The following is a 12591-nucleotide window of genomic DNA, read 5'->3' as shown; positions in this document are numbered from 1 at the left end:
GCACACTGGAGTAACAGCCTTCCTTATTGTCTCACACTGTCCTGTCTTCTGTGTGTCCTTCCCTCAATACTGCATTCATCAGCCTACTGCAATCCTGCTGACTGACCTTCCTCCAAGGCCACTGTGGTTCATTGATCTGTTTGTTCTTCACAATCAGGCTTGCCTGAACCCTCTAGGCTATGGTCTCGGTCTTCCATGATGGACTGATGGCATAGTTTATGATATACATACTGTCCCACCCCCATTTAGTTCCTACTGCTGGAGAATGAGGACTTATGTTACAGACCTCTGTATTAGTATTCCAGCACCTAAGTTTGCTGCTTCGTTCCTCATTTCATCTGGAAACAGGAAGAGGCTGCTCTCTCTGTCTCTGTCTCTGTGTGTGTGTGTGTTTTAGTTGTGATACTCATTTATGTGTGGAGGCTATGTCAGCCTGAACACCGCCCACCTTGAGTTTTGTTTGTTTGTTTGTTTTGTTTTTGAGGCAGGGTTTCACTGTCTTTCCTTTCTGGCCTGAAACTTATTATATAGACCAGTCTGCTCTCAAACTCATGAATTTAGCCTCCTGAGTGCTGGGATTAAAGACCTGCATTACCACTACTGACTTCTACATGTTTCTTGTGACAGGATCTCTCATTGGTACTAGATAAAGAGAAAGAAGAGAAGCAGCAGTTGGTCCAGGAAATTAGTTCCTTCATAAGATGCCATTCATTAAGAGAGAGGGCCTTACTGTGTGAGAGAGAACATTAGACATCCAGTACAGTATATGGAGATCTAAGCATTATGGGACCTTAGAAGGAAAGAGAGCGGTTCTATTAAGAGTGAGACTAAGAGATAAGGAAAGAGGGAAAGATCACTGCCAGGGTGAAGTCAGAGGAATGTCTTTGAAAAGCAATCTTCTAGGTAGGCAGCTATGGTGACACTCGCCTTTAATCCAGCACTTGGAAGGCAGAGGCAGGTAAATCTCTGTGATTTCGAGGCCAGCCTGGTTGGTCTGTTACCTCCAGGACAGCTAGGACTGTTTGTTACACAGAGAAACCCTGTCTTGAAAATCCTCCCCCCCCCCCAAAAAAAAAAAGAACGCAAGCTTCTGAGCACTTGCATAATTAGCACATCCCAAGAACAAAGAAATTATCAGGCTGGCAGTAAGTTTTAGATCATGTGATTTAGTTCAGTGTAACATGCAAGGCAAAGAGAGAACAATAAATAGAGAACTGTCAAGTCACAGTGTAGGTTGCTTAACTTTTTTCTAGAGAGAGTTGAAGGGAGGCCTGGCCAGATTCAGGTTATTGGATCCAGCTTAAATGTGTAGGCTCATGTTCAAACTACTGGGACTTACCCATTAGGCTAATCTGGGTGGCAGAAAAGCCCCAGGGATCTGCCTCCCCTAGTTCTGAGATTTCAGGCATGTGCTACCACATCCAAATTTTTATGTGTGCATCAGACTCTTTCATGTTTGCATAGTAAGCTCTTGACCTGCTTAATTTTTTCCCAGTTGCTGTGACAAAATATTCTGTCAAACGCAACTTAATAGAGAAAGAATTGATTCTGGCTCACAGCTGAAGATTTTGTTCCTCATGGTCAGGATTCTGGGTGGCATGAACTTTGAGGCAGCTGGTCACAGAATCCACAATCACAAAGCAGAAGAGCAATGAATACAAACTAGTGCTGTGCTCTTTCCCCTGCGTGTCCTGCTCTGTGAACCCACACACAATTGAAATGGCTTTTTCCATGTGAATTAATATAACCCCGGGCATGGCCAGAGGCCCATCTCCCAATTGTTCCTAGAGTCTTCAAGTTTACAGTTGACCCTAGTGGTCACTACAGGGAACTGTCTCTTCAGCCTGCCTGCCTGCCTGCCTGCCTCCCTCCCTCCCTCCCTTTCTTTCCTTCCTTTCTTTCTTTTGAGATTGATTTATTTATTGTGTATGTAGTGTTCTGCCTACATGTATGCCTGTATGCCAGAAGAGGGCACCAGATCTCATTACGTATGGTTGTGAGCCACCATGTGGTTGCTGGGTGTCAACCTCAAGACCTCTGAAAGAGCAACCAGTGCTCATAACCGCTGATCCATCTCTCCAATACCCCAGCCCTTGTTTTTAAATTTGATTTTTGAGCTTTAGCACATCAAAAGGAAGCACAGTGATGACACCTGTTCCTTCCAGTGGCTTTCAGCTCACTCCCCAACCTCCCTGTGGGGAGTATTCTTTGCTTCTTATGTTACCTCCTAGGATTTCTTTTGCATGTCAGCATACAGTTTAACTTTTTAAAGAAGGCTTTCAAAATACTCTTTCTTACCGCCCTACTCTGCCCACTGTGAACTTGGTTTTGTGTTTTTGTTGTTGGTTGGTTGGTTTGTTTTTGCTTTTGAGACAGTGTCTTATTCTGTAGCCCTAGTCTAGTCTGGAACTCACTTTGTAGCCCAAACTGGCCTCAGACTCAAGGGAGTCCTCCTGCTGCAGTCTCTTAAATGCCTGGGTTACAGTTGTGAGCCACTATGCCTGGCTTAGCTTTTATCTAAACAAACAAACAAACAAACAGCAGAAGTAGTATTTTGAAAAACAGTTTCATTTACATAACATAAGGAAAACAACACTGGTGGTATGATACTGTGATGCAACCGTGGTTGCTCCTGTTTGTCCTTCAGTCTTTTAGGAATGAAGGGTGTTAGACGGATTCTTTGAACTGTAGAAATGCTTGACGTGACAGCAGTGTCTAGAATGGGTCCTTTATAAGGGCAGTAAGAAGCTCAGGTTGGTCCTAGAAGGCATGCTGTAAGGTAGACAGTTGCCTGTTACCCTCTGAGGGGAGACACAGCATACAGCACAGTCCTCTTCCTTGGATCTAGTTAGAGAACTTAGTTTGTGGGTATAATGTTTACATTCTAAAGCATTTTTACTTGGGATTTGTCCCCATGCTTTGAAGAGTATGCTTGTCCTTAGAAAGCAGAGCAGTCACAGCTCTTTACACTTCTGCTGAGACCCTCAGAGGACTGTTTCAATTTAACCAGGTGTCTTACACATCTTGGTTTTTGGACGCCTTCAACTATGCCATCCTAAAGAAGATTGACGTTCTAAACCTTAGCATCGGCGGTCCTGACTTCATGGATCATCCCTTTGTTGATAAGGTTGGTCAAGTCACCATGCAAGGGCGGTATGTTGTGTGACAACTACTGTGCTTTTATATCCTGAGGTGTACAGTCATTCTGCTGAGGAAATACCAGCTTTGTGAAACAGATGGTTAATGACATGAACTTCAGAAACCTGCATGTTGCAACCCAGGGTGCTAGAGGCCTGGGAGCAGGTATATTTAAGGAGCATTGCTGCTTCCCTGGTGCCTTGATGCCTTTCTTTTAAACCTGCGCTCGGTTTTCCTGAGCCTGGCCTCTGGGCCAATGTGCTGTGCATTGGCCAGCCCCAGGTTCATGGGGTTGTCCTCCAAAACTGTCCCATTTGCCCATCCCTCTGAACCTCCCACTACCTTAAAGGGGGCTCCTTTTTTCGGCGTACTTGAAGAAGTTCCAGTTTCTAGGACATTGACTTGTTGATAGTAGGGTTAACCAAATTCTTGGTATTTTTGTAGGTGTGGGAATTAACAGCTAACAATGTAATCATGGTTTCTGCTATCGGCAATGACGGACCTCTTTATGGGTAAGTAATCCCAGCAGGATAACCTGAAAGATTCTTAGTCTTTAGTTTGTGTGTCTTTGTATGTGTCCTTGTTTATATCTGTCTGAAGTTTGTTAAATTTTTAATTAAAATAAAAAAGAATTCACAGTGACCCCTTAGTCCTTATCACCTGCTTCAACAATTGTAAATGGAAGCTATTCTTTTTTATGTTAATTGAAAACTTAGCTGTAGTTTAGAGGCCTGAAAGTTCTATTCTACCCTTCTCCCCTCAAAATAGAATGGATCTGGGGAGATGACTCAGTTGACAAAGGGCTTGCCACATCAGCATGAAAAACTGAATTTGGATTCCCAGCACTTAAATAAAAAGCCAGGTGTGGCTGCATGTACCTATTACCCCTAGCAGTAGCGTTAGGAATGAAGAGAGGATGATCCTTGGGGCTTTCTGGCCAGCTAGTCTAACCAGTTGATGAACTTTGGTTCATTGAGAGGTCCTGCTTCAGAAAATAAGTTAGAGAACAATGGAGGAAGACCCTCACTGTTGCCACCTCACCTCCAGCAACACATGTGAGCATGTATATCTACATACATACCCACATGTACTAAAATGTACATATGTCCTACACAAAGCACAAAAGTTAATTGGGAGCCTGGGCATGGTGTCGTATACCTGTAATCCCAGTACTTGAAAGGTTTCAGAGGCAGGAGGATCAGGTGTTCAGATTCAGCCTGGACTATATAAGACCCTACTTCAAAGAAAATAAGACAATAGTTAGGATAGTGGGTTTGTTAGGGACAAGTGAGTTCTGAGTATTTTTTGAGACTGTGTATAGCACATTGGTTAAGAGGTAAATAGATGAATGTCTGCCTGCCCAAAAGAATGAGTGTAAACACAGCCAGACTCATGTGCTGGGTGCCTGATGCAAACATGGTGCCATTGGGGTTGACAAGGTCAGTTGGGAGAACAGCAGAAGATAGAGTCAAGGTGTACCATATGTCGGTTCTTGGAAATTAAAGCAGTGTGCAATATGAAACACTCCCCACTGCAAAATTCAGCCTGCTGGGTGTGGTGACACATACTTTTAATCCCAGGCTAGTGGATATCTGTGAGTTTGAGGCCAGCCTGGTCTACATATTGAGTTCCATGACAGCCAGGGTTATGTAGACAGACCCTCTTTTAAAAACCCGATAAACAAACAAACACACCTGGGGTCTCAGTTCTCTCCCTATTGCTCTGGCTTTCCTTCTATAGAGGACATTCGTAAGCAATCTCTGGGCACATTTCTGTTGTAGAATGCTTGTTACCTTCAGCCACAGGCTACTCTGGATGGGTGCAGTTCAGTACTGGAACCAAGGGTATAAGGTGACCTCAGAGAAAAGAGAAGATGCCAGGGGTGTGATTTATGTGCCTGTGTACAGCAGTGTATCCATTCGTTTGTTCATACTTCATTCGGTGCTCTTGCTGAGGGAGGACAGGCTGTCTGTAGGACAAACCATCCAGAGCATAGGACAAGGTCTGTGATGTGAAGCTGGTGCAGCTTGATGTATACACCATCCCTTCTAAAGGTCCACAATTCTTGATGTGCTGTAATTCATAAAATGTTAAGTGGCATGAAGGACCCTAAGTACCTTTTCTGTAGCAAACACCAGCTCTTAGGGCATCTGGTGTCAGCTCCTCTTGTTCTCTTTTTATGTGTTCTCCCTGATGCTACTTCTCTCATTTTGACAGCCCTAGTCAATTCAGAATCACCTGTGTTGTCGATTTCCTGGACCCTCTTCCTATCTTTAGACTTTCTTACCCTGACTGTTTCAGCATGGACAGGAGTGGAGCCTTAGGCCTGACCAGACAGGTGTGATGGGGCTTATCCAGGCTGAGCACCTTCCACTTTGAGCCTTAGCCTTACTGCTTGTCCCAGGGTCCTGAGCCTGCTCTTTAGGTGCTATGCAGGTGATGCTGACATACAAGGAAAGCCCTGACTGGCAGCTGCTACTTCTTTCCTTTGGTCTGTTTTATTGCTGTGTAAGCCAATATTGCAGCAGTTTTCTAGTAGACAGATGTACCTAATGGGCAAATACACATTGTTCTTTGATAGTCTAGCTGGGATTGGCAAACTTCCTCAGAGGTCAGAGAGTAAATAGTGTAGGCTTTGTGGTCAGATGGTCTCATCACAGAGGCGATGAGAAAACAGCGGGGAGATGGGGAAATGGCCAAGCTTGGCCATGTCCTACTAAAGCTATGTGTACAGAAACAGGTGTGGCACCTGATTTGCGCCATGACAGTTTGCCTGCTCTTTGCCAGAACTTTTTGACCCATGCACTCCTCCTTGGGTCTGGTTCCCACCTGTGTCTCCAGTAGAAGCAATTGAAGGTTCTCTCAACTGTCCCTGCTGCTGATCCTCCTGTTGATACTGTCTGTCCTTTATTATGCTATTCTGACATTCTGACTGCCTTATCACGCAGGCCCTTTCTGAACCAGAGGGTAGTCACCTCTGAGAGCTTCTGACCTGTGAGTTGTGAAATTAGTATAGATGAAAAGGAAAATTTTGTGGAATGGCCATGTGGGCTTGTTGATGTGCTCACAGTACTCATGGACATGGGCATCTTCTCTCCCTGTGTCCTAGTTCATGAAAAGTTACCATTTTACAGCTTGGCTTGGGAGGAGTGCTCCCGTTGCTAGTCAGGATGGAAGCATGTCCTGGAAGTGAGGTGGGCAGCCCCTGTTTTCTTTACCAGGAGCTCTGGATTCTGCACTCTTAGCCCTGAGACTTAAGAAAGTTAGTATACAGCTGAAGTCACCCTCCTTTTCAGTCCTAACAGGGCTTCTTTATTTCCTGGCCAGGTCCTCTCAGTGCCTCATTTTTTTAAGGGTTGAGATTTAAGGATTAACACATTGAGGGAGATGGGAAGTGGCGATTCTCTGCTGACTTCAGCAGGAGGTCCTGCCATGTGCTTTTGTTAGCCTATGTTCCTTACCGTCATGGAAATGTACAGACTTGCAGCATCACTGGGTGAGAAGCTTTCTGCTGCCTCTGAGTGGCTACTTGGTTACAGAGTAGCATTGACTGAGCTTTGAGCCTCTGAAAACTCATGCTCTAGGATCTTGCTGCACATCCCTGAAACCCCTGGGAATCAGTTGTGATTTGCATTATCGGGGTTCTTGGAGCAGAGTTGTCATGTGTGAAGCTCTTAAGTGTGCCTGCTTTCCAGCCAGCTTCATCTTGACTTTGTAATATAAATTTTTTTAGACAGCTCTAGCTGGCCCAGAATTCACTGTATAGACCAGGCTGGCCTCTACCTGCCTCTGCCTCTTGAGTCCTGGAGTTAAAAGGTGTGTACCACCATGCCTGGCTATGACCTAAACTTTTTTGTCAGTTGTTTTACTATAGCTTTTTGTGCAGATCTACGGCCATGAGGTTCTGGCATATGTCTGTCATCTTAGGGCTCAAGATTGCATGGTGATGGTAGCTGTCTTCATGTTCTCTTGAGGAAGTGGCATGCATACTGTTGGTCTGACTGGCAACACAACCATAGATCTGGGCTATCTTAGGTAGTGTCTGTTCTGGTGAAAGACAAAATAATCAACTCCAGCGTGGTGTGAGAACATGTAGGTGAGTGAGAAACTGATGTGTGTATTCTGGAGAAGTCCATAGTCAGGACAGATCCAGGGACACCAGGGAGGAGAAATCCTCAAGATGGGCCCATCCGTGAGTTAGGTGGCAAAGAGAGGGAAACAAATGGCCTTCCATATAAGTGGCTACAACATGAAAGTGCAGCACTGTGGCATTTCACAGGACAGCTCTAAGGAGCAGCCTTCCATCAAAGCTGTACACATTTTGTGCAGAAGAACCTAAGATATGGCCTTGGATTTTTCTGGGACTGCTTGACCTGGTTTGAATTATTCATTTTAAATTATTTTTCTCCCTCCCCCCTTTTTCTCTTTTTTTTCTTTTGTATGTCTCAATTTAGCACTCTGAATAACCCTGCTGATCAGATGGATGTGATTGGAGTGGGTGGCATTGACTTTGAAGATAACATCGCCCGCTTTTCTTCCAGGGGAATGACTACCTGGGTATGCTTTTCTATATTAGCCTAATGTGACTCACAGAGTCCTTGATCTATCAGCCCTGACATGTATTTGTCAATGCACAGGCAGAGAAGTAGCCCAGGCTATGGTATGTGCACACAAATACCTAGCCCACACCTACATACCCCAGCAGCAGCAGCAGCACACATCAGGCTCCTTTGAAGTTAACCACCTTAATTCAGTGAGTCGAGTTGCCTTGAAGATCCTGGGGAATTCTGAGGGACAGCAACACTCCTTAATACAAGCTCAGATTTATCTTTGGTCTTAAGAAGTCAGTTCCAAGGACGATGGGAGAACATTGGCTGCCAAGTGCCAGACCTCAGGTTCCATCCTTAGCGTTACAGTGAAAATGAAAGCCCAGTAAGAATAGCTAGTGTCCGTCCTGCCGACAGCGTCATTGCGTTTACCCTCTCTCATGTTAGTGATTCATCGATATCAGAATGTTAGTGACTGAGCTGCATGGGATTTGATTGTGCGTCACTTGACTCTCCTTTTCTTCAGTGTGGTTCAGAATTAGATGTTCCCCCAGAGCACCGCCCCATTGTGTTAACCTTTAATAGGTGTCTGGGGAGCACCTGTCCATAGAGTTTTATGGGGTCAGGTCATGTCTCGTTCTAATTTGTGCTAAGCTCTGGGAGATCTCAAGAAGGACCCAGAAAGATTCACACCTTTCTCATGTCAGCATCAGTCTGTAGCTCCCTGGGTAAGCACCTTACCAACTGTACATGGTGCCCATGTCCTTGGTCTCAGTGGCTACCGAGAAATCTGTGGAGCTGTGGCCAATGGTGTCTTCACCCTTTGCTTGTTCTTATACACTCCTTTTGTGACTGATTGCCTGGGAAAGGTTTTCATTTCAAATAGGGTAGGTCACTTTTTCTCAACAGAATATAATAAGTTCTTGGCCAGGCATGGTGGCACATACTTGTAATCCCAGCACTGAGAAGACTAGAATAAAAGATCACAAATAAGTTTAAGTCTAGTCTGGGCTGCCCAGCAAAACCATGAGAAAAACATGAGAAAAACCATGAGAAAAACACAGAGAGAAGCTGCGGCGGGGTGAGAGGGGGGAATTGGTTTAAAATTCTTTTGTATTTTTCATACGGGCCCACTTTTTAGGGACTTGAAGGAGTGAAGTCTGAAGGATGCTCGTCCTCAGTGGTGCCTTACTCTTTGAAATAGCAAGTCATAACCATATGCTGGTTTTTCTTATGAAGACACTTGTAAATATTTTTAGGTTTTAGTTTCCCTATTCTCTGATGTTGCTTAGGTTATCAGAAGGTAGAGCAGGCTGCTGGTTCCCGCACTGACAAGTCAGTGACTGCTTTCTGATCTGAGCAATTATTAAAATGTCAGCAAAACGTTTTTCTTTGCTGTTTTAATACTATACTTTTTGATTGTTTTCAAGACAGCGTTTCTCTGTGCAGCTCTTACTGTTGTGGACCTTGCTTTATAGACTAGGCTGTCCTCGAACTCACAGAGATCCAACTGCCTCTGTCTCCCAGGTACTGGGATTAAAGGCATATACCATCACTGCCTGGCTAATTTTAGTATTATAAAACATACTAAAACTTTTTCATTTCTGTGTGTTCACCAAAGCTTGTTTTCAGGTCACAGTGTATTTCAGACTCAAATCAGCATCTTCTTGAGAAGATGACTGTTTAAATCTAACTGGTTTTATTCACACATAACCCTCCATGGCTAAGGGCTATAGATGTGATAAGAAACCAAGCTACCCTTGTTTGTAGGAACTACCAGGAGGCTATGGTCGTGTGAAACCTGACATTGTCACCTATGGTGCCGGAGTGCGGGGTTCCGGTGTGAAAGGGGGCTGCCGGGCACTCTCGGGGACCAGTGTCGCTTCCCCCGTGGTTGCTGGGGCTGTCACCTTGTTAGTAAGGTGAGTATTATACAGCTGACCTTTGCTTCCTTTGCTCTCTTATTTCCCACAAGAGGCAGGATTCCCTCTGTGTGCTAGCTGGAAGCTGGAGTAAACCAGAAAGCCCTGAGGGATACATATCTATTGCCCTCTATGACTCCGTGATGGAGATATGTTTGTATGATGGGCTGGACTTTGTTCTTGTAATATGTGTGTATCAGGCAAGGACATGAAGTATGCAAGTTTCCTTGCTGAACCCTCCATTTCCTTAGCAAGACATATTTTTTTTTTATTAAGTAAGTTCTGTGCAGATCTACCTTATATAGCATTATATCATGGGACACAGAGAATAACTGGTTTCTGCTGGGAAGCAAGTTATCATAGTCATCACCTCACATTTTGTTTCCGTGCTCTTAGCTAAGGAGCTGTGAAGCCACTTAGGTCCTGACAGCCAGCCACTTTCCTTGATGACTGACGAGTGTCTCTGTGCCACGCATTCTCTCGTGTTGAATCTCATCTGTAGTTGGAGTGGAGCTTAGTCCTCGGCCCTTCCTCCTGCAGGTGATGAAACTAGAAGCAGTTTCTAAAATGTGGTAGAACAGTGTTGAAGCACGCCCCCGGCGTGTGGTCAGATGGGCCATGCTCCTCTTTTCTTAGTTATGGCTTTGAAATGCTTGCATTTCCTGACATTAGGCTTTCACCTTCTCTAGTTGAGGTCTTTACTGAGGTATTATATTGTAATAATGCAAACATACATATACACAAACACACACAAACCTCTACATATTTGAAATTTGTGTTCTATGCTTATTTTATAATTAAGCAAATTTCATATTGGTATATGTTATTAATAATGTTGACAGGAGCAATCTGTCTCTTGCCTTATCTTCCCTTATAGGTCAGAGCCAGGTCTTTGAAAGTGATAGCACTACCCAGAAATAAGTGTGTGCCTTCTGGAAGCACTGCTTCCCTCCACAGTGAAATAGCAGAAGAGGGAAGGCAGTCTTGCACTTGCCTGGCTCACTCACACTTTTATATGTCCTGAGTAAAGGGAACTGCACGGGTTTTTGTTTCTAGTGCTGTGGATTCTAGAAACAGAAAATACTGGTCTGGTTTTTCCTATCGCATAATTGTTAGCAGGAAGCTTGGCTTCCCACTTCTCTGTAGAGTCCATCTGTCTCTGCCAAGTGAGTGGGAAGGCGAGTAGGCTGTGTTTGCCATTCCCAGTAGCAGCTCTCAACACAGGTGGGTTCAGCGTTGAGGGAGCCTTCACCTCACTTCTTCACATCAGATGCCATTGTGGTTATAGGAGCCTGTAGTGTGGTAGATGCTGCCCAGTGAGGAAGTGGAGACCACTGACCTGTAACTTCTAGTAGTACTCACTCCTCATGAAGAGCTGACCTCACTGTCTGTCCTGTCTGGTTGCCTCTCAGATCAGCCTCCATCACTAGTTAATATTTAGGGTTCTAAGTAGGAGACTTAAGTTTTCCATTTTTACCTGCCAAATGCTCCCATAATCTAGTCACTAAAACTTACTTGTATGTGACACACAGGTAAGAAAACATGAACATTTCAGAGTTATAGTGAGCCAAGCTGGCCAAACAAGGCTATAAGTTAGTGTGTTGAGATGCAGTTTAATGATGACTTGTTCACAGTGACCTGAGGCCTCCAAATCTCAAACCAAAAACAAGGGCTGGCCCTGGAGGCAATGGCCCTCCTTCACCCTACACCTCCTGCTCACCCCACATTGGGTCCCTTTCCAATATCTACCTGTGTTTCTTTCCATCTCCCTGCCTGCTGGTGTCCCTCTCTTGGGACTCCACACCTCTTTGATGGTTTTGCCTCCTGTAACCTGTGTGACTAATTTATTCAGATTATCAGGAAACTTTATTATTCATGCATTTTGTATAAATAGGCAAGAGCCTACAAAGTTACAGCTGAGGAAAGTTGTGTGGAGATTTATTGAGTGGTCAGGCCTGACACATGACCCGTTGAGGTCATGGTATTATTCTCATCTCATGGCTCCACTGGACCAGGAAGTCCTGCTAGATATAAAATATACTGCAGGCTCCATCCTTTTGCAGATTGGAGGCAGTTTGGTTTTTATCTTACACTAAGAGAAAAGTGATCAAATACTGTTTCTCTTCCCCCAGCACAGTGCAGAATCGGGAGCTAGTGAATCCTGCCAGTGTGAAACAAGCCCTGATTGCATCAGCCCGGAGGCTTCCTGGTGTCAACATGTTTGAACAAGGCCATGGCAAGCTGGATCTGCTGCGAGCCTATCAGATCCTCAGCAGCTACAAACCACAGGCAAGGTGGGTATGTGCTGGCATCCTCAATAGCGTTTTCTTATCCTAGGCCCTTGGGACTCCTGTGCACAAAATAGTAGCCTAACATCAGGAGTGATGGCCCCACACTCAGGCTTAGTTGTAAGGTTGTGAGCTGCTTCTGCAAGGTGCTGCCTGCAAAAACCCTGGCTTTGTTAACACAGTGACACTATATTACCTTAGTGGATGTGGCAAAAGAATGTTTTCTATTTCTTTTAACACTTTGGAAACAACCTAGGTTTGTAGAAAATTTGCAAAAATAGAATTATCATATACTGTTTGCATAGCTTCACCGATGAGGCAGGGATAATAGCTTAGCTGAACTGACACAACTATTGAAAGTCATGTGTAACACTGGCTCTGTAGATAAGGTCTCCATTTACCCTTGTGTTCTTTTCCTGTTGGGGTTCCAGGTCCTACAGTGTAATTTGTTAACCTGGTCTCTGGCCCCTGGCAGTTTGTGTTTTGTTGTTTATGCTTTGATTCTTGGAGCAAAGAGCTAGTTGCTTATATTGCAGATTGTCTCCAATGGGTTTATCTTCTGTTTTCTCATGATTGGTCTGAGGCTATTTTTCACCAAAATTTTTTTTCACCTTTTATTTTGAGACAATTTTAGATTTATATCAGAGTTTCACAAATAGTACTGAGAACCCAGAAGTTCTCCTTCCAGCTTCCCTT

The 12591-nt window shown here is 44.4% G+C and overlaps 1 protein-coding gene across 1 annotated transcript in view; it reads left to right on the top strand.

Annotated features, from left to right (window-relative positions):
• Mbtps1 (membrane bound transcription factor peptidase, site 1) overlaps positions 1-12591 on the top strand; it is a 54627-nt gene that overhangs the window by 18123 nt on the left and 23913 nt on the right. The window contains exons 7-11 of the mRNA XM_085681788.2: positions 3011-3127; positions 3583-3650; positions 7593-7695; positions 9456-9607; positions 11740-11901. Of these exons, the coding sequence (XP_085537914.2) occupies positions 3011-3127; positions 3583-3650; positions 7593-7695; positions 9456-9607; positions 11740-11901 (602 nt within the window). The remainder of the gene's footprint in view (positions 1-3010; positions 3128-3582; positions 3651-7592; positions 7696-9455; positions 9608-11739; positions 11902-12591) is intronic.

The sequence above is a fragment of the Myodes glareolus genome, chromosome 22 (assembly GCF_982192425.1).
Source record: "Myodes glareolus chromosome 22, mMyoGla1.1, whole genome shotgun sequence".
NCBI classification, from domain to species: domain Eukaryota; kingdom Metazoa; phylum Chordata; class Mammalia; order Rodentia; family Cricetidae; genus Myodes; species Myodes glareolus.
This window is presented reverse-complemented; position numbering and strand designations above follow the sequence as displayed.